The sequence below is a fragment of the Myodes glareolus genome, chromosome 22 (genome assembly GCF_982192425.1).
Source record: "Myodes glareolus chromosome 22, mMyoGla1.1, whole genome shotgun sequence".
Lineage (NCBI taxonomy): Eukaryota > Metazoa > Chordata > Mammalia > Rodentia > Cricetidae > Myodes > Myodes glareolus.
Genome location: NC_142047.1, coordinates 10182635 through 10206586, shown reverse-complemented (window position 1 = coordinate 10206586; position 23952 = coordinate 10182635). Strand labels below are relative to the sequence as shown.

The 23952-nt window shown below is 41.0% G+C and overlaps 1 protein-coding gene across 6 annotated transcripts in view; it reads left to right on the top strand.

The window, feature by feature from the left end:
- Nucleotides 1-23952, top strand: part of Inpp4b (inositol polyphosphate-4-phosphatase type II B) — a 735560-nt gene that overhangs the window by 660119 nt on the left and 51489 nt on the right. For all 6 annotated transcript variants that reach the window (XM_087900452.1, XM_087900453.1, XM_087900454.1 and 3 more), the window contains 4 exons: nucleotides 752-875; nucleotides 1976-2093; nucleotides 5091-5231; nucleotides 8001-8098. In XM_087900452.1, the coding sequence (XP_087756578.1) occupies nucleotides 752-875; nucleotides 1976-2093; nucleotides 5091-5231; nucleotides 8001-8098 (481 nt within the window). The remainder of the gene's footprint in view (nucleotides 1-751; nucleotides 876-1975; nucleotides 2094-5090; nucleotides 5232-8000; nucleotides 8099-23952) is intronic.

Sequence of the window (23952 nt, the reverse complement as noted above, 5' to 3'; positions counted from 1 at the left end):
AAATCTCAGGACAAGGTTTCACAGAGATCCCTTCTTCCATTCACAAGAGACTTCTGCAAGGCTACAGGATTTATTTGTAATAGTTGGCTGGTGACTCCCTTTTCCTATAGCCAACCCTAACCATGACTCCAAGACCAGTTCTACTCCCAGTGCAGGGCTCACCATTTTCCTTTTGCTCCCCTCTCTCTACCCCACGATTCAGTTTCAGAGGTCGAGTACCAGGAAGACAGGAGAGAACAATGCTTCACTTTGTAAGCTGTCGTTGCGGAGGGGGGTTTTCATCAGATTGCTCATTGCAGTATATTATGCCACTGGTGGTTCAGTGGAAGATGGGCCTAGCCAGGCATTGCCCTTTCTCTTAAGCCTGCTCATTTATGATTTCCTTTTAGTGACTCTTGTCATGTGTGCAAAACCACAATACTAGTAGAATTTGAAAATCTTAAGAAGTTTAATGGAGCCATCGTTATAGACAGTAGATATCCAATTCAAAGATTTTCCACCTTGGTTCTAAAATCCATTTATCTAGTTTCCTTTCAATTCTGTATTCTCAAACCCTTAGACAATGCCACCCTAGATCAAAGACCATCGATTTATTTTAATAAATATGTGCAAATTCTAGCAGCTTTGTTATATACACTTGCTGAATTAAATTAATTAAAGCTGTGATGTCTCAAAAGTCTGAAGATATTTACAAACTGAAGTGATAAGTTTGCTGACCCCAGTGAACTTCTTGAATGATTTCTTTCCTTAGCTTGCTGGATTGGTGTGTGGTTTTATCATCAAGTTACATACAAGTCTGCACGACCCCGACTTCCTCCAGCAGCTTCACACAGTGGGCTTGATAGCGCAGTATGAAGGACTGCTAAGCACCTACAGTGAGTATTGCATGCACCTATGAAGAACTGCTAAGCACCTATAGTGAGTATTGCTTGGGTTTGTATTAAGATCTTATTGCTGGTCATAGTCATAATACATCAGTTTTCTCAGATAAGATGAAAACTCAGTGGTGAACCTTTTCTATGCCATTTGTCAGAGGAACGGTGTAGCTTCTAACTTCTTACTCGCTCACCCTTGGGTTTTCCTCGAGATTCAATTTATGTTTTGAAGATGGAATCGTGGGCTATTTCAGAGTGGGCTCTTTAGCAGTCATCTGGATTTATTTTTTAATAAGGAGACTTATTGACAACATTGGTTTCATTGACTGGATTGTAAAGACACAGTAGCCCCATGTCTAGAACTGTGCTGTTCAATATAAGAGCCCCATGTGTTTATGGAGTGCTTGATATTCAGCTACCCCAAAATCCATGAGTTCTAGGCACAAACATCAGATTGCAAGGACTAGCAGAGGCAGCGTTTTGCATTAGCTGGTAAGAAGTTTATGTGGCTTTACATGTGAATCTGCAATTTGTGTATATTGGGATTATATATACCGTATTATTAAAAATAATGTTGCTTTGTTTCATTTTATTCTTTTAAAAAAATGAAGAACAGACCATCTGAAGAGTAGCCCGCATCCTATTTCTATAATTATGCTAATCCAGGACCTTTATTATGTCTTCAGACGGTGTTTTTCAGAGTTTGAAGACAAAATTAGCATTCGGCGATTGATAATTGATGAAATGATCAGTAAAGCCCTCTATTCTAAAATATCAAATAGCAGTCCTGTCAATAAAAAGATGTCTAAATGATAGTTTGCTTCATAAAAGGCTTAGAAATCTCCCTCTGGCCTCCCAGTACAGGTGAACATTCTTCTGCCCTCAAAGGGAACACTGACTTCTGGAGTCCATTGAAAGCATTCTTATTTCGCTGTTGAAAACCTGCACAGCTGAACCGGGGCATATGCTGAATGGGCTCAGTGCATTGAGAAACTCCGTCACTGCACTGCCAGGCAGAGCTCCAGCAGGGAGGCACCGCGGCGAGCAGCCTTTTAGTTTAATAGTCTGTTTGTTAACAAGGAGCCTGTCTCCCTGTGCAGGTGATGAAATTGGAATGCTAGAGGACATGGCTGTCGGCATTTCAGACTTGAGGAAAGTTGCATTCAAAATAACCGAAGCCAAGTCTAGTGATGACCTGCCCGTTCTCACAGGAAGGCGGTAAGTGGTACCCCTGCCCCAAATCTAGATGTTGTCACCCTCATGGTGTTTGTGGGCAGATTTCTTTGGAATTCAGGCTTGGTGTTTTTTTTTCGGTCTTCTTCTTCTTCTTCTTCTTCTTCTTCTTCTTCTTCTTCTTCTTCTTCTTCTTCTTCTTCTTCTTCTTCTTCTTCTCCTCCTTCTCCTTCTCCTTCTCCTTCTCCTTCTCCTCCTCCTCCTCCTCCTCCTCCTCCTCCTCCTCCTCCTCTTCTTCTTGATCTGCTTCTCCTTCTCCCTCTCCTTCTCTTTCTTTTTCTCCTTCTTTTTTGATGAGAAATAAATACAGATTGGATGATACAAGGAGGTCCTGATAATATCCTGGAAGTCTCATGCGTGTTTGTGAAATGGTCATGAGGTTGGACATAGCAAGGTTCATGAAACAAGAAATCTGCAGCCGCGGTGGCATCCAGAGCCAACTCCTCTTCACGCCGTCTGGTCCAAAGCTCTGGGTATTCTTACATTTGCGGGAATTGCTCAGCTAATAGCTTCATAATTCTTGAGATGACTTCAAATTAAATTCAGTTAAAAGCAGCAACATGTAAGGAAGAATATATTCTTATGTCAGGTGCATATTCTACCATTTTTCTTAATTATTTTTGACAATTCACTTTCATACTGTAAGATTTCCAAGAAAGGGTTTTTTTTTAATAAATAACTTATAAGGTCAGAATATGACAGGCAAAGTTCCAGAAGTAATAAAAGAAATGACATGTAAAAGAGATTTTTAATAGAAGAATTGTACCATATAATAATTTGTTTCATTCAGAAGTTATTTAATTTTGGTTGATCTGGTGTTAGCACATTTGAATATTATATGAGTGACTTGAATTTTGAAATCATCTCAGGTCTCAGTGTAAACATGTGTTACAGAAAGATGCAGAACAGATCAAGTAAACATACAATAGTTACTTAGAAGTATGTGCTAAAGGTGCATACACAACAGTCGGTTCCTCATGTAGATAAGATAACTCTGGAGCACAAAATAAACAGAGCCCGATAAAAGTAAATGTCTCATCTGAATATTAACTCATCCTTTGCTATTATTGGAGGAAAAATGAACAAAATTGTTCCCAAACACACCTGGAAAATAACACAGCTCTGCACACTCTTCCGAAGTTTATTACCGAGTGTGATCTACTGACACTTCCCTCACCGTTCATGAGGGAGTTCACCAGGCCACTGTGCGAGTGGAGGGAAGGAGGTTATCACTGAGGATATTCCTCCAGCTGCATTTACATTCAGAACTTGTTAGAGAAGTGCAGGATTCCCAGGCCAGAAAAATGCATCTGGGGCCATCCTCTCTGCTATAACAAGAAACACCTCAAACAGCTGTCTTATGTGGGGAGGGAGCTTAGTTAGCAGAATTTCTTGCACACCACGCTCAGAGACCGTAGTTTGGTCGTCAGCCCAGAGAAAGCTGGGCTTGGGTTCCATCACCAGCACCGTGTATGCGTGTGTGTGTGTGTGTGTGTGTGTGTGTGTGTGTGTGTGTTTGCCTCCTCTACAAACTGTCTATACTTTTCTTCTTTCTCCATGGCTGGCTGGCTCTCCTTTTTCTCTGACTACCAGCCCTGCCTTTCCCTCCTCTGACCAGTTATTGGCCCCTTTAGTATTTCATTAGACCAATCAGGTGCCAGAGGCAGGCAAGGTAAAACAGCAACACATCTTTACATAGTAAAACAAATGCAGCATAGACAAATGTAACACATCTTTGCCTAGTCAAACAATTATTCTGCAACATAAACAAATGCAACAAACCTTTACATAGTTAAACAAATACCCTACTCCACAGTATGAGTCTATGAGCAATAGTATTTAACAAAATATTTTCCTGGAAAATGTCAAAGGATTGTTAAAGAGAGACTCACTCTTTGTCCTGTTCTTTTTCCAATGTATAAATTATGGTCCAACTCACTCCATACACTTCCGAAAATATGTGGCATTCTCCGGTCCCTACAGGAAACTCTTTACATGTCTACATTCGAGTTCCTCCTACATCAGATAATACATGTAACATGTACAAGGAGATGGACACATTTTCTGGATCCTAAATTTTCAACATTGTATCGTTAGGATCGTTTAAAATGTAATTTTATAGTGGAAAAATGTTTCTGTTTTCTGCAAAATTTTCTAAAGAATCACAAATGCCTAGGGTTAATTATACATTCAGTAATGTTATTTCCACCTGGTTGTCACAAACAGGCAGGTTTATCCATCCAACTAGACAGAAAGAAATGTGTATCCTGGTCACTTTGCTCATCATTATGACCACATACCTCAAAAGAAGCCACTCAAGGGAGGACAGGCTTATTTGGCCTCCTTATCTGAGCTAAGATGGTCTATCGGGAAGGGAAGGCATGACACGGAGCCTCTGACTGTGACTGCCACACTTCTGTATAGCAAGGGCAGGGACATACTCTAAACACTAAGTATCCTAACCCATGGACAGTGGCCTCCGTTCTCTAGTTTTCCCACCTCCAAACACACTGCCAGTCTCTAGTACCAACTGCTCAAACACCAAACTGTGTGGGACAGTTCCCATTTAATTTGTGACAATTTTATTTATCACTTTATTAAGACTCATTATATTGAAAAACATTATTATGTTTATTTTCCCTATTTTGAAAACTTATCTGGTTCTAATAATAAGTGAAGAAAACTTTAGGCGACCTATGCACTTGGCCAGGTGTCTTAAAAGTGAGGTAAACATCCTCCTTTCCAGTGGAATTCGGAGCAAGGCTGAGAGTGCAGGTACACATAATCTTGCCATTGCATATGTCATGCATTTTGACAATGGAACGGGTGTATATTCTTCAGCGAATGGAAACAAAAAGCAGATAACCGCAAAAGCCTAAGAAGGTGTCGTGGTCCAACTTATCTGTTTTTCCTCTCGATGAACCACAAACACCAGAAAGCAAATACCAAGGACTGTTTCTTTCCCGCCCTTCCTCTCCGCAGTGAACACTACGTGGTGGAGGTCAGGCTCCCGGCTGCCGTGTTTGAGTCGCTCCCTCTGCAGATTAAAGAAGGCCAGCTGCTCCACGTCTATCCCGTTCTGTTTAACGTTGGAATCAACGAACAGCAGACTCTTGCTGAGAGGTAGGCTTCGTGAGAAGGATGGTGTTCAGAGGGTCTTTGAAAAGCTGTATTTCTGCTTATAGAATTTAGACATAGAGGTATGTATAGCATTTTCCTTTCAACTAGTACACTATCTAGTCACTTCTTGTGCGAAGGTAAACTGTACACATGAAGAAACCGTGCCCCTAAGTAAGTTAAAATGTGTCAGAACCTTGAGAAATACGCTGACGGCATGAGCAAAATCTGAGATGGCCTATGAGGGTGATCTCTAGAGTAGTCTCAGACTCTTTCATGTGCAGACTTTTAAAGAACTACTTAGGATTTCCAAGGACCAGTAGCCTCTAAATTAGACGAGTTTTCATCTTCTGGGCTGTTGTAACTGCACCATCGGTCACTTGATTTTGAAAACATTCTCCTTTCCGCGATCTACCTTGTAAATTAAAAATGTGTCTTTAAGTACCTGGAAACTGTGTACGAGTGATAGGATTTGGAAGACAAACAAAATTGCGAATAGGGCGACATGCTGAGGGAGGCAGGAAAGTCAGTTTGCTTGGCGCTCTGACATCAGCGAGCTGTTGATCATGCAAATCACTTCCCCTCTGTTCCTTGATGCCTACTTTCATGATTTCCAATTTGGGTCTACCCAGGCAACTCTTGCATGGGAGATATCCTGCATAAATCCTGTAACATTTTCTTTAATATTCATCCCCAATAATAAGGATTTTATATGTCCATTCTTACATAAATTTGCTTTGACTAGTATAAAGATTGAAGACTAGACAGCTTAAAGACTAAAATTCATTCCTTACACTTAAGAGGCCAAGAAATCCATGAGCCAGTTCCAGGGCACTGTTTCTTGGTGATAGCCCTTTTCCTATACGCTCCCGTGATCTCTACTTTACATATGAAGTATGAAGGGGGAGGGCAGAGAATTTTAGTATCAAGTATTGTAAGGACACTAATCCTGTGGGGTCAGAACCCACTCTTGTATTATCATTTAACCCCAGTTGTTCCCTTAGAGGCCACAGCACTAGAGAGACACCCTGGAGGATACAGTTTCCACGCATGAGGTTTGTGAGCACACAAGACTGGTTCGACAGTCTTTCAGTTGCTTACAATATCTAGCCGAGTCAGAGATCCTAAGGAAACTCCCTGTGTGTTTTCTGGACACTGTATTCCTGCTCCTCAGGTTACAGGTTGCTACAGATGCAGAACATGGGTTGTGCCGGATACTGCTTTGCCAGGTACAGGGCATATGGAGCAAGCATGATCATCCTCCAGAGGAAGCATGTTAGCAGACAGCACATGAAATTTGGGTCTCCAAATAATCAAAGATGTTGAAGAAACAAAACGAGTTAAAAAAACAATGTGATTCTAGGATAGAAACTTCCCTGTAGGGAGGTGATTCTCAACCTGTGGGTAGCAATTCCTCTGGGGATCAAATAACAGTAGCAAAGTTATAGCTATGAAGTAGCAACAAAATAATTTTTGGTTGAGGGGTCACCACAACATGAGGAACTGTATGAAAGGGTCACAGCATTAGGAAGGTTGAGAACCCCTGTTGTAGGGGAAGCTGCCTTTCACGGGCATTGAAGGACAGAAAGGAGTTCATCAAGCTGACACGGAAGGGAAAATAGTAAACTCAGAGGAAGATAGTGGGGGAAGTCTCATAGGCACTGTGATCCTTAGATGAAGGAGAATGGTTAACTGCATCCCACATATGTCCCTCGAGCGCCGTGTAGAGGGCAGATGTGACAACCAATGGGACTTGCATTTGGATTTTATAGAGACGAGAAACTCTTAGAGACCTAGTATGATGAAGTATGCATTAGATTAACTTTTCTAACATTTTTAACTTACTGTCTGATACAGAGCTGACAATAAACATTTGCTGGAAATAATGTTCTAGGAATATGTCACAGGAGAGGTGGGAGGGGAAAGAGGGGCCAGAGGCATATCACTAAAATGTCCTCAAAACACTATTAGAGGAATCACACCTGTCTACAGGGAGTGATAAAAGCAGAGGTTTGAAAAGTCCAGTGAGTAATGGATAAAGTGGTCAAAGAGAGGAATCTGAATACTACTTAGATCCCAGAGCTGAATTTGTGGTAGAAATTGGAAGTGGATTTACAAGCATTTCAGTTTGTGGTTCGGAAGGAATAGTTAATCTACACTGAGCTGTCAATTGACACCTAGGAAGTGTATTTATAGATTTCGATGGAGGTACATAGTGGAAGCCACTTGCTAGAAAGACAAGAATGAAACTGGGACACACTCAAAGAGAAGACAGATGCTGCTGCGGGAGCGCCTTCTGCTCCTTCAGCCAATAGCCGCAGAAATACCAGCCCACTATGTTGAAGGAGTGGAAGGCGCTCCCACAGCAGATGCAGTAGGATACAGGAACAAGCTCTGTGATAAAGGAGGATGGGAAACACTGGTGCACAGTTGCTGGACTTCACAGGCTCACACTGAATATGTGCAAGGTGCAGTCCTCCCCCGGGAGACCCATGCACCCAGTAGCTGGCAGAGGGCAAGATGCCATCCAGCCCAGCTTCCAAACATGTTCTTCCAATCTCTGTGCAGGCACGAACAGGAGATCTCTACAGGACAGAGACAGATGGGGTGTAGCCTTGCAGAAAAAGTGTGGAGTGGGTTACAAAAAAAACCTCACCATCTATTTAAAGGGATAGGAGAGGGTATATTATCTCTAATTCCGGTTCATAGTCCCAACTCCCTTCTCTGTTTTTGCTGTTGTTGTTGGATTGGTTATTTTTGTTTTCCTATTTTCAGGTTTGGAGATGTTTCTTTGCAAGAAAGTATTAATCAAGAAAATTTTGAACTTGTTCAAGAATATTATTCGATATTTACGGAAAAGATGCCACCTGATTGTAAGTATATGTGTTGTAGAAAGACTAACAATCATTCGCTGATTAACCGTCTTAAGAGGGGCTGGAGACAAGGGCCGTGACTAAAGCGGCATGGAATGGGAAGTCTCAGTGATTTTGAGATTTTGTGAAGGAAAGGGATGATCACCCAGGGGGTGTGGCATGATTACCCAGGGGTGTGGCCAAACCCTGCTTCATTGCCTTGGTTGCTGTTGCCTGGTGTTCATGCTGAGATACTAAATGCAGTACCAGCAGAAAATGCCAAGATTGAGAAATATGGAAGTTATAATTAGAAATCTCAATTGAGTACAAAGGAATTCCATATAATCTTTGGCACTTAAATACCTTGACTGTTTGTGTTTAATCTTTTAGACATGAGATATGGTGCATGAATATAAAGAGGAAGTCAGGTAGAGTACATGTTCTCCAGCGTAGTGATTAGTTTATAAATCAAGGGACAGATTCCTTGTTTTAGGTGCAGTTTTTAGACACCTAAGCTGATAGGCATGTTTTAAACTTTGGAACTATTTTCTCTATTATTCATTTCTGTAGCTCTTTCCCCCACTTGAATTTTTGAGTGTTTGGATTTATAAACTGACCATCTACCTCTAGTATAATCTGTTCAGATATGTGTACCGATAAAAAAACTAAGTTTAAACAAACATGAAACATTAAATTTGCAACAAAAGCCACAATTAAAGTCTGATTGCCATCAAATTACAAGCAATTTGTTCATTGGTCTGTGTCTGATTATGCTTGAAGTTTCCTATGCAGCAGTATTTTCAGATCTTTCTAGAACCCAGTAAGTTTTGTTGCATGACACTACAGCAACCCGTGTATTCATGTGCAGATAGATAACAAAGTTCACTTCCTAGTATTTACATTATGATTTTTATGTTATTATATTTTACATAAAATATTATTTTTGCCAAAATTACATTCTTCAGATGTGGTTTCTTAAGCATCCAGCATACTTGGAATTATACACTTGCTAATTTCACTAGGGCTACTAATATGTATATACCAAACTACTTTTCTTTATTGATTAATGAAATTTACTGAGACTTAGACATTGGTCAGTAGTTGCTCCAAGGTTTGCTTTTTCTTATCATTCTAAAATAATCTCAGAATTTTCTTTCACTTACAATGTGATTTCTGTCTATATTGATATCAGAAAACTACATATGGCTCCCAGCCTGAAAGCATCAGCGTACCTGGGAACTGGTCAACAATGCAGGCCGTCAGCTTCCTTCCAGATTCCTTCATCCTCCCAGACCCATGCTTCCGAATGATGGCTGATCCTTAGCAGTGCTTCAGAGCTATAACTATGCCATCCTTATTCACAGGGTAAATTAAAAGTACGCTGCTGCAAACTGTGAAGGGTTTTATTATGCCAGAAACAACCGTATCACCTTAAAAGGACATAAGGAGAAGTGCTTATAAGTATTACCTAGCATATGAAATATAAAATATTTATATACTCAGTAATTTTAACTGTCCAAAGAAATAAATGTTTAAAGATTTAAGAACATTAACCTTTCTATATTACCAATTAAATAGAGTAGTCCCCTTCAATGTCCATGAAGGACTGGTTTCTTGACATCCTACAAATACCTTAAACCAAATCATTTCTATTAATAAAAATTTAGGGCAATTTGAGAAGTATGGAACTGTTTACTATGCTGTATTTTTATTGGGAATAATCACATATACACAAAGACTACATCAGGTTCAGGACAGATGGAGTTTTGTTTCTGAGCACTTCTGATCTATGGTCATTGAATTCATGGATGGTAATCCCATGAGTGAAAAAACGAACTGTATAATCAAGTGACTTTAGAACACATATAAATATACACACACACACATATATATAGTTATCCTGATCAGTCTGTATAAGACATTGTATGTATATGATTGTATGTATATGTAAATTGTATGTATATGATTTGGGGGCTGATCACTCTGTATTAGAGAGCCATTTGAGGCCCCTTTCCTGGGGCCCCCAGCAGGAAGTCCTTAGTTGCCTGCAGTTCTTTATCAAGGACTGAGGCAGTATGACCTATCCACCTTCCACATTAGCGTGTCTGCTCACGGTGTCTTGTTTAGGCAGCCATGCTGATGAGATTTCATGGGTGTAGTTTCTCTGACATTTCTAGGAGATTAATCCTCAGAGCCAGCTTCCCGTTCCGTTGTCCGCCCCCCGCCACGACCTTGTAGTGAGGAAGCCTTGCTATACATGTCTAATTCGGGGCTGCTCACCATTGTCCCCCGACCCGACAACCTTGTAGTGAGGAAGCTGTGCTGCACAGGTCTAACTAGGGCCTGCTCTTCAAGTCACTCGTTCGTTCTCTGCACGGTCATCAGTTGCGGTTCTCTGCAATGGCCTTTGATGAGGGGCGAGTCCTATACTTATCCGTGAAAGTCATGGGTATTGGAAGAGAACCTACAACTGCCACTTTCCAAGCACCTGCAAAATTTCTATTGACATTCTAAATATTAATCCTTATCATCATAAATTGAACCAGTTTAAATTGAGCTGATCACATCTGATGGGTTAAATCATAGTTTGCTTGATTTTTCCTACTTTATTTCTTACATTTTTGAGGCAAAGCTGTCAGATTTTCTGCAGAACGGAGTGGTGGTGTGCAAAAGTGCAAAAGTGCAGCACACGTCTGTACAGTTACAGGAACCTCTGGGGAACCTCTGGGGTGCATCTCAGGGAGAGAGGAAAGTGCAGCACACATCTATATAGACACGGGAATCTCTGGGAGAGATGCTCTATCCGAAAGCAGAACTCGGGAAGCATTCCTTTCCAAGAGGCAATGGAAGAGCTGAGTTAGGAGTATGGAGAGGAACTAAGACTTTAGCTAAGATCTCAAGAACTGTATTTCTGGTAGATATGACTGTTCTGAGTCATCTCTTTAATCCAAAATATCTATTATTATTTTTACAGTAACATTAAGGAGTTTATATTGAGGACAGATAATTTATCAAGCCCAGTACTTGCCTTTATTAATCCCGTGTTTTAAATGACTTACAAATAAAATGCTTGGATTTTACGTGGTATTCTAAGTAAAAATCCCCTCTTTCCTGAGGATGTCATTAATCTTAGTGGGTGTCCTCTACTTTTGTTCCAGCAGGGCTATAAGGAATCTTCCCTAGGCTATCTGCTCACTCAGTGTTAGATAGCTGCTAAGTTTTCTTTTACTCACATAGGAAAACGTGTGGGCAAGTATAATCGCCCCCAAGTATTCACTAATTCTGTGGCATATGTAGGCTCAGTGGATAATCTCAATTCAGCCATCTATGAAAATGTTGTTTTCCTATAATAGCTGCTATGAATGTTACTGAGCATTTAGCCTTTAGCTGTTAGTAAATAGGAGTGTGATGTTGAATAAAAGTGACCCATCAGCCTTGCCTGTGCCCTTCTGAGATGCATGATATGGTCTAGTGAATTACCAGCTAATTTATATATTAGCCCATGGAATAAGTATTCATTTGAATTCATTTAGGATCCTAGACTCTCATATTCCCTCAGCTGAAAAAAAAGCCATTATTGGAAGGCTTAGTGGGCAGAGGGCTCTCCACAATGAGCAGCCATTCTCCCGTCAGTCTTTGCCCAACGTTGGTCCTAAGCAGCTACTATGTATCAAAAATGAAGGTCGGGGTCTAGATGTCTCCAGTGGGCTGTTGTGGGTTCTTCCTCCTGCTTTTCTTTGTACAGTGTTTCAGGTTTCAGGGATTTGTGTTCTTGTCTAAGACACCATAGTAAATCTTTTGTAGCTGTTTCCCCTGAGGCACCCTCTGTGATAATCGCCTGCACCTATGATCAGCTGAGGCAATTCCAGTCGTCAGGGTCAACACCTCACTCAGTTTGATCCTTGAACAGGGCTTGTTGCTGCTCCTTTTCCTGACTCCTCGGGTCCTAAGGCTTAACTTTTGCATTCAGAATAAAGTCGAAAAAAGGGTTCTCTACCTCACCAGCTGACACAGATAGCTTCATGTTTCAAAGTCACCGTGATGTTGCAGATGTGTTCCAGAGCTTAGTAGAAGGGGTCAGAGAAGAGTTCTCCCCTTCTTAGAGGAGAAAGGACCGACTGATATTTATCACATCCGAAGTCACGGCCCTTTTCCTAATATTGATGGTCAAGCATTTTTCCTTTGTCCCAAATGCAGTGAATGGCATTAATGCCCATGTCTCCTAGAAACTCACCACAGGTGGACTTCCTTCCCACAATACTGTGCAGTATTGCGAGCAAGAAGGAAACACTTTGTTTTCACTGTTCCAAACTGTTACAAAAACATTTGACATCCTTGTCACAGATAGCATTTCACCCATTGTAGCAATAAGAATTGCGTATACAATACTTTGTTGTAGAAAAATAATTCAGGTTTGCAAAAAGAATAAGTATAATGTTGTCATATTTTTCATCACACATACACAATTTTTGCTGGAATTCTCACATTCAATTAGGCAGACATTGGCAGAGATGATATTATTTATAAAACTCTGTGTCAATCACCAGAGAAGAGAAAGATGAATAGATCTGTGCCTGGGTAGCATGCAGTCTAATGAGTCAATGCAATCAACTGATAATCCACATTAACTCCAAAGCACTTTGCAGAAAAGCATGGTTTGGGGGGTGATGCATTTTTTTTCGTGAATAATTTAGCCCTATGGTTTTGCCGTTGTTGCTTTACTTTCTCTGGATGGTATCTTATGCATGTGACTCTACATGGTTACAGCATTCAGTTCTACACTACGGAAAAGGAAGCGTCCTATGTCACTCCTCCTTTGACAAAAACAAGGAAATAAAAAATGAGTCCTCTATTTTATATAAACTTCATTTCAGATAAATGATGTGATTAGATTTCTCTGCAATCCCCCCAGAAGTGAGGAAAAGATCAGTATGTGCAGGGGGCCAGAGCCTTAGCCCGCACAGTGGGGGAGTTCAGGAAGCCAGAGCCTTAGTCCCCCACAGTGGGGGAGTTCAGGGAGCCAGAGCCTTAGTCCCCCACAGTAGGGGAGTTCAGGGAGCCAGAGTCTTAGCCACCCACAGTAGGGAGGTTCAGAAAGCCAGAGCCTTAGCCCCCCACAGTGGGGAGGTTTAGGGAGCCAGAGCCTTAGCCCTCCACAGTGGGGGAGTTCAGGGAGCCAGAGCCTTAGCCCCCCACATTGGGGGAGTTCAGGAAGCCAGAGCCTTAGTCCCCCACAGTGGGGGAGTTCAGGGAGCCAGAGCCTTAGCCCCCCACAGTGGGGAGGTTGCTGGAGTGGAGTCAGTCAAACAAGAGTGATAGTATTGTCATCCACGGAGGTGAACAGAGACAGCAAGCACATTTGTTAATAATAGGGATTAAGAAGAACAATTAAACTCGGGGAATCAATGGTAGCATTTCATGGAAAGTTTTTTTAATGAAATGTGTAAAACAAAAGTACACTATAGACTTCTAAGGAGAGAGCACATATGGAACATGTGGGAGACAGAGTGAGGGGCACACCCTTCGGAAACTCAACACTTGCACTGAGAGACAAAGGCAGGCACAAAGCGAGAGAAATAAGAGTATTGTTTCATCCTTTGTTCTCTTTCGTTTGTCAAGACGGCAGGTGTCCTCCTTAGGATTTCTGTTGCTGTGAAGAGACACCATACCATGGCAACTCTTACAAAGAAAACATTTAATTGGGATGACTTGCTTACAGTTTCAGAGGTTCAGCCCATTATTATCATAATGGGGAGTATGGCGGCCTCCAGGCAGCAGTGGTGCTGAAGGAGCTGAAAGTCCTACATCTTTCCCAAAGCAGGAAGTAGACTGACACATTGGATGGTATCCTGAGCATAGGAAACCTCAAAACCCGCCTCCACAGTGACACACTTCCTCCAACAAGGTCATACCCATTCCAATAAAGCAACATCTTCTACTAATGCTGCATCCTAGGAGATTATGGGGACCAATTGCATTCAAACTACTGCAGCAGGTGAACGTGTTTAAGGATATATGGAAAGCTAAGGTGGTAGAGATGATCTAAAGTGATGGCTTTCCAGCGAGGTTTGAGAGAAGGAGACAATGGGACCCTTGCCACCACCAGAAAGGCAAAGTAAAGCCCATAGAGTGAACAGAAGTCTCTACCTCCCCTTGAGGCAAAGTAAATGATCCTAAGGGGAAGAAAAGCAGCATTCTGGTTTCTAGAAAGAGAAACCTGCCATGTCTGTGTGAAGTCCCTGAACCTGCCAGTGTGTAGACTCTGAGAATTAGGTGAGTTAATGCTCTTTAGGCATAATATTCTACATGCAGATGTTGTAAGGGGTTGTGGTGTGATCTGGAGTTCTTCACAGCAGTGGGGTTCCCACTGTTCTACAGTAGCTTTAGAGGAAGACATCTCAGAAAAAAATCTCAGAAAAGATGCTTCATCATCTTCCTATCAATTTACTATCAATCAAATTATTAAAACATACATTTTCATTTTCTTCTATTGTCTTGATATAGACTTCCCTGACATATTCAAGGCTAATCCTGAACTCAGTGGCCTTCCTGCCTCAGTCTTCTGAGTTTGGGGTTTAAAGGCATTATGCACCATGTTAAACCATTACACACACACACACACACACACACACACACACACACACTGTAGATATTTTTTGCAAAAGCCATACATGCATGCTAAGAATTCTCTTCAGTTCTATCATAAAAAATTGTAGTTTATTTAAGCTGAAAGGTTTTCCGTCATTGAACTTTCACCTTGTTTTTAGTTTTCATTTTTCTTTTGTCATTTGCTCTGTGACTGAACCCAAGGAACTCTACTACTGAGCTGTTCTGAACCGCTCAGCATTTTCTGTTTTTTACCACATCAGTTGACCTTTATTCTCACCCAAACAGAGATTCTATGTGTCAAGTTTTTTCTCAGGGCAATACTGAAACCAACAATGATATAAAATTTATAAAGTAACATCACCACACTGAGACAGTAACCCTATACGTCAAAGGACCCGATAGGAGGAAAGCAATGTTTATATTTAAATACTACGTAGAATAACTCAAGTTGAATGCTGTTGTACCACAGACAGGAACAACTCACTCCTAACAGAAAATATTATTTGTTCGTTGTTTAGTGTGTGTGCTCATGTCTGTATGCATGTACATGTGTACCAATGAGTGTAGAAGTCAGAGAATGACCTTGGATTTGATCCTCAGGGGTTCTTGTGTGTTTGAGAGAGGATAGGCCAGAGTTGGTGACTAGCCAGCTCCGAGGGCTCTGCCTGTCTCTGCCTAACTAGTCTTGAGGAACAGTTGTGCCCTATCTCACCCAGCTTTTTGTGCATGGGTTCTGGGTCTAACTCAGGTCATCATGCTTGTGGGGCAAGGTCTTTTCCAACTCACCCAGCTATCCAGTCCACAATGCTTTGCATATTTTAATATTGCCACCCAGCCATTTAAGATTTGGCTGGCTTTTTAAACATGCGGCAAATATTTTTTTCATAAAGCCAAACGCTGTATTCTTTTGAAAAATAGCTATGTGATAATACTTCCCTGAATAGAATCATTGGCTTTTGTTCTGAAAAGAAATGAAAAAAGAGAGCAGAGCTGACAGGTGATCGTTGGACTGGATTCCAAGGAAAGCAGCCCTGCAAGGGATGTTGTGATATCACCGAGAGTGGCTGTGGATGGGGGGTGATGTGGCCCATCCTTTAAAGACAAAACGTTCAGTCTTAGGTTTGAAAAGCTACTTCAGCAAGCCACCATTGTCCTCACTGCCACAGAGTCACCCACTCATTAGAGAGCAGAGTGACCTCAGGTTCTCCATGAGCTGGTGTACATGTCGGGGAAGATTATGTCACATTTAAGTATCAGGAAAGATGGTAGCCGCATACATGTGTGTGTCCTTCAGTTACTGGTGATTCTACAAGGTCTGTCTCAGACAAGAATACACAGTGGAACTGATAGTGACAAGGGACAGCTTGCTTACCTGAGCCACAAAGACTGCCAGTGTTCTACACCCATGAGTACTGATTTACCATCCATGTGACACATGCCACATCAGGGTCACACAGCCATGAACATGAATGTGCTGCTGTCACAGCTATTTGGCCATGCTTTTGAGCCTCAGAAATTGATGTTAATCCTGAGCCTAGTCACCCACCCTTCACTGGGCTCTGGCAATGACCTGTGTTTATGGAATAGAGACTGAATTGAGGCCATTATACTACAGAGTGCAACACACATACACACACACACACACACACACACACACACACACACCCATACACACACACAAATATGCTATTAATAGTATTCACTATTTTCTCAATATGTAAAAAATCAGAGATAGAGGTACTTAATTATCATTAAATTATAGACAACCTAGAAGCATGAAGTACAAACAGCACTGCAAAAGCCAAATGCAGTCGTGTAAGCAGGCATTCAAAGGCTGCCCAGCCAATCAGAAGCTGAAGGTACTCCTGCATCCCCAGTGTTGCCTGTGCTCACAGCTTAGATCTGTAAGTTCCTACTCTTTCCTCTTCTGCTCTGCTGTGTGCAGGTACACAGGGATGTATCTGATCTTCCTCCATCCTTACAGGGAGATGCCTGACTTTCCTTCATCCTTACAGGGAGATGCCTGACCTTCCTCCATCCTTACGTGAAGATGTCTGATCTTTCCACCATTCTTCCTCTTCTTTCTCTTTTCTTTTTACTGGGTTTCCAAACGTAAGAAGTTCCACCATGAGTTTCACATTCTGCCATGCATTGCATTTGGATGACCTCCCGCTACGCTAGTCTCTTCAGCCAGCATGAAATGGCTTAGGATAAAAAGATAGGAATTCAGTTGAAAGCCCACTTAGATATGTCTGTAGCTGTTTGGAACACTTATGTTTCACTGCCAGCCAAAGGAGGGTAATTAACACACATACACTTTGTGCTTTAAAGTGCATTTCCCATTATCTCTCTAGGGAAGGAAGTTAATATTTCCACTGTCGGTTTCTATGACAAAAAGATATCCTACTTGCTCTTGGAAAGGCTAGAGATGCACGGGAGACCAGTCGCTGTGCATTCTGGGATTCTCAAGGAATTATATTTCTGCAGGGTTCTAACGAGTCAACTTACCCTTCTGTTGCAGGAACAGTGAATTATTTCTGTCGTTTGAAACAATTTACAACATTCTTTCTGTGGAAAACCCTTTGTTTCTATATCTGTGTATACTTCTTCAGGCCTGTATTAACTTTAACTACTGTTTCAACTGATTACCAATTATCTGATAAATTTTCAAAAATAATTACCTTTCTTTTTGGAATATCTATATGAGTTTCTAATAAAACCACCCTAAAGGTAGTTCTTTTTGTTCTTATAGTAAGAAGTAGGTTAACAGTATTATCTTAATTTCTAGATATACATTTGGAATAAATGTATCTGGATTTGACCTGGATTAATTCCTGTGTCTCCAGTGGGCCAGTTTTATTTGATGTCATATCCAGTAAACAGAACATCTGTCGATGGTGACTAAAATTTAATTTCAACTTCTAATTTAAAGTAAAAGCAGAGAGGCTAGAGAGATAGCTTGACCTCTTTTCTTTCCAGGGGTCCCCTAAATACTCACAGGTCACTTCCAAGGCATCTGTAACTCCAGTTCCAATGTGTGCTCCTGCCTTAGAGGATACAGGCATGTCCATGGTGCAGAGACTACATTCAGGCAAAACACTAATACCTGTAAGGACATACATACACATACATACATACATACATACATACATACATACATACATACATACAATCTCCCAGAGGACACTGTTGCTTACTTAGAATTTGACCTTTCACATAGTTTTTACTCTAAATCCCTCCATGTTTTATATGAAGAGCCACTCTTTAACTATCATGCCACACCTTGTCAACCCACAAAAGAGGGGCATTCAGTGTTCAATCCATCTTTTAGTCCAATTTATATCCTCATTTCCCCTCCCAATTTTGTATCACAAATCTCCAGAAAAGTGGGACTGGCCTTGGGAGAGCAGGACAGGGAAGACTAAAAGTTAGGTAGTCCAGGCTGGTCAAAAGGAACAGTCTGTGAATGCTAATTAGCACTCGGTGCTGTCTTGATGAACTGGAAATATGGGTGTCCCAGTTTGGAGGTGCTGCAGAAGGGGAATAAAATACACATTTCATGTGCTTATTTATTCAATGCTTCCCTTTTCATTTTGGAAACTTTCTGTGTGCTTCTTCTATTCCTTAACTATCTTCCCATGTTTGACTTCATCTAAACCTCCCCTGATGCCTCGGTGACCTCTGTGGGATGACGTGCTAAGCTATCACTTGCTTCTAAGGTCCTGATGGGATGAGACAAGGGCTGTAAGGAGAATCAGTGCCTTCAGAGTCATCAAAAAGGAAGGGTAAAGAAGATGGAAGGAGAAGGCCTGACCTTTGCCTCTCTGCGTTGCCATCTGCCCTTCCTCTGTGGTAGCAGCCAGCTGGTAGACATGGGAATTATCTCCAACCTGCATTTCTTCTTTAACTAAGCTTTGAAAACTTCATTCTAGTTCCTATTTTCACCTTCTACCAACAGGCAAATCCTTTCTCTGTGGTTGTTGGTTAAAATGGGGGACATGGAAGTTGCCCTGCATGAGTGGGGTGGTCACTCATCTCCCTTCATTGCTAGAACCTCCTCCACCTGAGCACAAGCAAAGGGGATTATCCACGCACTCTGGTTGACTTGCAGAGACCTGCATGGGTTATGCTCACAAGGCATCTCTTAGCCAAGGTCTTTTTTGTTCACCTAGGTTCTATTTCTGTGGAAAACCATCTCAAGCAGAGCACGAGGCTCACGTTCAGTGGTTAAAGGGCCGCCTAACAAAGAAGAATCTGTCGGGCCTGCTATAAAATTATCATGTTTTGGGATTCTGTAATCCAGCCATAACCTAGTCCTATGAGAATTTTAAAATGAGAAAAGTAGTTAATGCTCCATACTTTCATTCTTTTTTTTTCAAAACAGGCATAGATACCAATGTGTAATACATAAAAGAGAAATTTCATAAAAACTCTGGTACTGTATCTCAAACACTTTTTAACAATAATTTTGAAGTATTTTTTCTGTTACTTCTGGTGACAAGTTTCTAAACTCATTAAAGAAGAAACTCTGAAAAATGTGTAGGTCAAAAATATTCATCTCTAAGCAGGTCAGAATTCAGGTTTCTGATTTCTTATATTGCCTGATTCACTGACAAGAGTATGCTGGTGAGTGATGAGGATTAACTAGTCTATGATGAAAGTGTGCTGGTGAGTGATGAGGTTAAACTAGTCTATGACGAGAGTATGCTGGTGAGTGATGAATTTTAACTAGTCTATGATGAGAGTATGCTGGTGAGTGATGAGGTTAAACTAGTTAAAGCTGGTTTTAGTGCAGCACTGTCTTTTTATGCCGTTTGAGATTCTGTAGCCTCCAAACTAATGTAATTTACTATTGTAAGATAGTGCAATGGCTCTTCCCCAGTTGTGACTGTCTGCTTGCTAACACAGTCAGCTATAACTGCTCAGAGTTAATTAAAGTAGATTCGTATGTCAGAGTATAGTGCTAACCAGAGAGCTCTGTAGTGACGCTGTCCTCTTGGTGCTCGATCCCTTCTAAGTAGTTTCCTCTATATCGCCATGTAACAAGCTATCCCAAGCTTATTTACACGTGACAGAATCAGTTAACTTCAGCTCGCAGATCTGCTGGGTAAGAGTCTGATGAGGAAAGTAGGGCAGTTTCTCCCTTCTCTTGTGTCTGTGACTCAGGGTAGAAAGGAGAGTGGTCAGGAATCTTTACAGAATGTGGATGCTGGAGTCATCCAGAGGGCACAGTGTTCATGCCTAGAATAGTGTGTCACAATGCCTGCTCACCTAAATGCGATTTGCCCGTGGCATGAGCATCCCCTAGTTTATATTAGATTATTCCTTACAGTGGCTATCTAGAAAGGGAGACATCACACAGGCAAGTTCAAAGAGAAGAATCAGATGGGAATTATGTAGTCACTTAAAATCTGGCCTTGGAAAATGCCACTACTTGTGTCTTGTTCTTTAGTCAAGACAGTCACAGTTCTACCCAAATTATGGTGAGAGGACATAGACTCCAGCTTCCCATGAACAGTATTTCAAAGAATAAAGGCTCAATGGTTTAAAACCATCATCTCAGGTTTAGCTGATTGGATGCTAGCTGGAGACAACCTTATTGTCTATCCCATTCTATGATAACAGCACATTTATAAAGTGGCTGGTTAGTGTTAAAAACACATACATCACCATTTATTTACCTTAAATGTCTTTGGTGGCAAGGAACAGAAACCCTGACTCAAACTATTAGAACAATAAAAAGTATTCATTGATTAATGTTCCTGAAAAATGCAGCTGTAAGGCAGTCCTCAAATTAGGGCTGTTTTAGTTGCTCAGAAGCACAAAAGAAAAAAACTTTGCCTCCACTTAATCTCTGTGCTCCTCTTGTGCACTGACATTATTATGCATCTAGTCTCCTCATGACTAAAGATGTCTGTCAGCTTGGCACACTCTGGCAGTGTAATGTCATCTGACCAGGAGGTAATGAAGTCCCTCCTAGAGTTCCTTGGTGTTATAACTCAACCCACTGAGAAGCATAATAATTCCTGTTCATGCACAAGCTCTCTGTCGTTCTTCTGGTCATGATTCTGTATAGAACACTTGCTGCTGAAGGGGCATCATTTGGTGAGTCACAGAAAAGTAGAATATGCAATGTTTTGCCTTGCATGTTCTGTTCCATAGGGGTATGTATGGACTCCGTTTGGCTTGATGAGATTGGCGTTAAGAGCAACAGATTTCTTTGTCTATTTTTAAAGCTGTCACAGAATTGAATACTGTGGGCGGTTCTGCCACAGCTCTTTATTAATTGCATTCTCTACAGCTTGATGGCGCATGGCAGGGTGACTGTACACTCGTTTTACAGTTGAGGAAAGAGGCACGGGGCTAAACAACTCATCCTGGACCACACATCAAGCAGACTGGAACTGGCGCTGAAAGTAATTTCTCCAGAATCACAATTTTGTTTTCAGAAACTTAGGAAATTTTCAAATACAAAAGTAAAAAAAAATAGAGGAAAGATTTAGGGATTTGGAATCTATAATCTGGCATAAGAATCTTTATAAAAAGCAAGTATTCACAGAGAAAGTAAGAGCCCCTTTTGTGATCCCTGCCTCCAACTTTTCCACACATAAGTCTTTCTTCCTTTGTGGAAAGCAACACCTTAATTTTATTATTTTTAATTCTCATGTATATTTTTAGCATATGCATATATGTGTGTATACACAGTTTTATACAGTTAAATCATATAATTGTTTTCATTTCTTTTTCTGGCTTAATACAGTTTTTATGATATCCATGTTGAGATGTGTGGCACTGTTTCCTTATTTTATCTGTTAGTATATGTAACAGCATACCGAATTAATACTTAAAAGCTTGCTTACTCTCTTTATCGACATTTATGTTTTTTATTGTTTAATGTTATAAACAATAATTCAATTAGTATTTTGCACCTTTTACCTCCAATTGCTTTCTAAAACCCAATTTGAAAAGCAGTAAAAGAATACATGTATGAAGGTTGCCCAGAGGTTCTAAATTTAGTGTTAAAATAATGCATGAACACATGGCCAAAGCACAATCTATTAACTTTATGGACATTTCAGGAAGCATGGTGTCAACTGAAAGCAAACCCATGTTTCTCAATGATCATGATATAACTGAACTTCACAAATTAATAAAATAATCATTATTAGTGATAACCCTTTCTCAAATTTGAACTGGTTTTATGCCCTGGATTTTTATCGGGCTGAAAAAAATTGGTACCAATGAACATATTGGGTTGAAAAAATGGTTTTATTTTTGTAATTGTCATTCTAGAGATATAATTGAAGGCATGGAGTATTGGAGGAGAAGGGCACTTTGAAAGGCTCAGGATTTGGCCTCTAGTGTATAAAGAAGAAAGAAATAGGAAGAAAGAGACAGAGATACACAGGAAAAGACTGTCGGGGAGTGGAAGGGAGGACAGAAAGGGAGTGGGGAGAAAGAGACGAGAAAAGCATGGCTTCTTTCTGATGGAATGCACAAGAGGTGGGGAGTTTCTAGGAGACACCATATCTGAGTGCTGTGTTTTAACAAACAATCATTTTGAGACAGGAGTGGGTGAAGAATGGTTACTTGGTTCACATTTAGAAGACTGGTAGACTGTTCTCAAATGGCTTTCCTTTTTCCAACCCTCCCTCTTGCCCCTCCTGCTTATTCTATGCGCCCTACTCCCTCTCAACTTCAGGACCTTTTCTGAACACTCCACCCCCCCCCCAACACACACAAACTACTGAGTCATTTGGTGTTGCCTCTTTGTACATGAGTTTAAGAGCTGACTCTGTGAGGAAGTTGTTTCCCAGAGGAAAGAAAAAAAAAGCAAAAAAGTCCCAAACTGTTCCTCTCTCAGCAGCCATTGGTTGCCTGTAGCTCTTCATCTCTGGCAACGCCGGGTAAGTTTCCCCCACCAACGTTGCCATGTCAGTTGGTGTGGTCATGACGCTCATTTTGTTTAGGTCATCATATTTTTAAGATTTCATGCGTGTCCGGGTGGTCTTCAGGCTTCCACCATCTACCACAGACTCTTTTATATTGCTCAGAACCCAAATGTCAACACTGAGAAAGAGTTACTTTAGTAAAGATACCCTTAATACGTTGGTCTGCTGTAAAAATGACAGAGCTGTCTGTGAAACCCCAACTAACCGCGCAAGCACAAATAGGACGAAGGGAAGTTCTGGAGCAGGAGCTCACAGACTACTCTGTAAGCTTCTGAACTCTGGGGTAGGCGGTGTTAGTTTGCTGTCAGAAAATGACTCACCTAACAAACCTACCAGGACAACAGCTTTGCCTTGGCCATCCCAGGCCTCGACTGCTAAAGCAAGGCAGACACTCTGTCCTGACAGGACTACATGGCAGGCAGTGAAACATCACATTCTGGCCAGGAAGCAAAGAAAGGAAGAGGAAAAGGCTGGAGTCGCGAAGCCCCAGTGAGAGCCAACCTGGGCCCCCTAGCACTTTCACCTGCCCACAAGGTTTTACTCTTCTGGGCAGCCATGCATTTACTATGCGATTTGGGAGGACAACCAACACCCCAATTGATCAAGCACCTTGTCTTAAATCAAGATTTTCATATTCATTCTCTGTCTTCATATTGTTTGATTTTGGTGGGTTGCAACTGGAATTTTCTAAATTGGGTGAAACACATATATATAAGGCAGCGCACACTCTAGGATTAAAAGTTAATTCACACAAAGTTTGTTACAGAGAAGACGTGTGTGTGTGTGTGTGTGTGTATGATATGTAACTTCCATGGGATGGTACATTAATTATTAATTCAAATATATTTAATAATTAAAGACTATAATGTAAGAAATAAAATTTAGAGGTTTAATATACATATAATGAAACAATCACCATGGTCACACTACTTAATATAGCTATTACTTCACATAGTCACCACCTTTGTGTATGAGGAGATATGGAATATTTAACAAAGTACACATTAATTAACTGTGAGCATTCTACGTTACAGTTCCAGACTTTATCTTACCTTAGAGTAAAGGTATTATTTTACAATGGTTTAAAAATGGTTGGCATATACTTGAGTGAACTGGCTTCAAAAGGATCGCTGCGATCTTGAAGATGTGAGTGAGCAATGGCCTTTGTTTTCTGGCTGGAACCCAGACATCTGCACAAAACACTGAGCTCAGGACCAGGTAGTGATGGGGCATGTTGGCCACCACACACCAGCTTTCACAGACCAGTCCCCATGCCTTTATCTATTTGTCCCTTGGCCTCAAATGCTCCTAGAG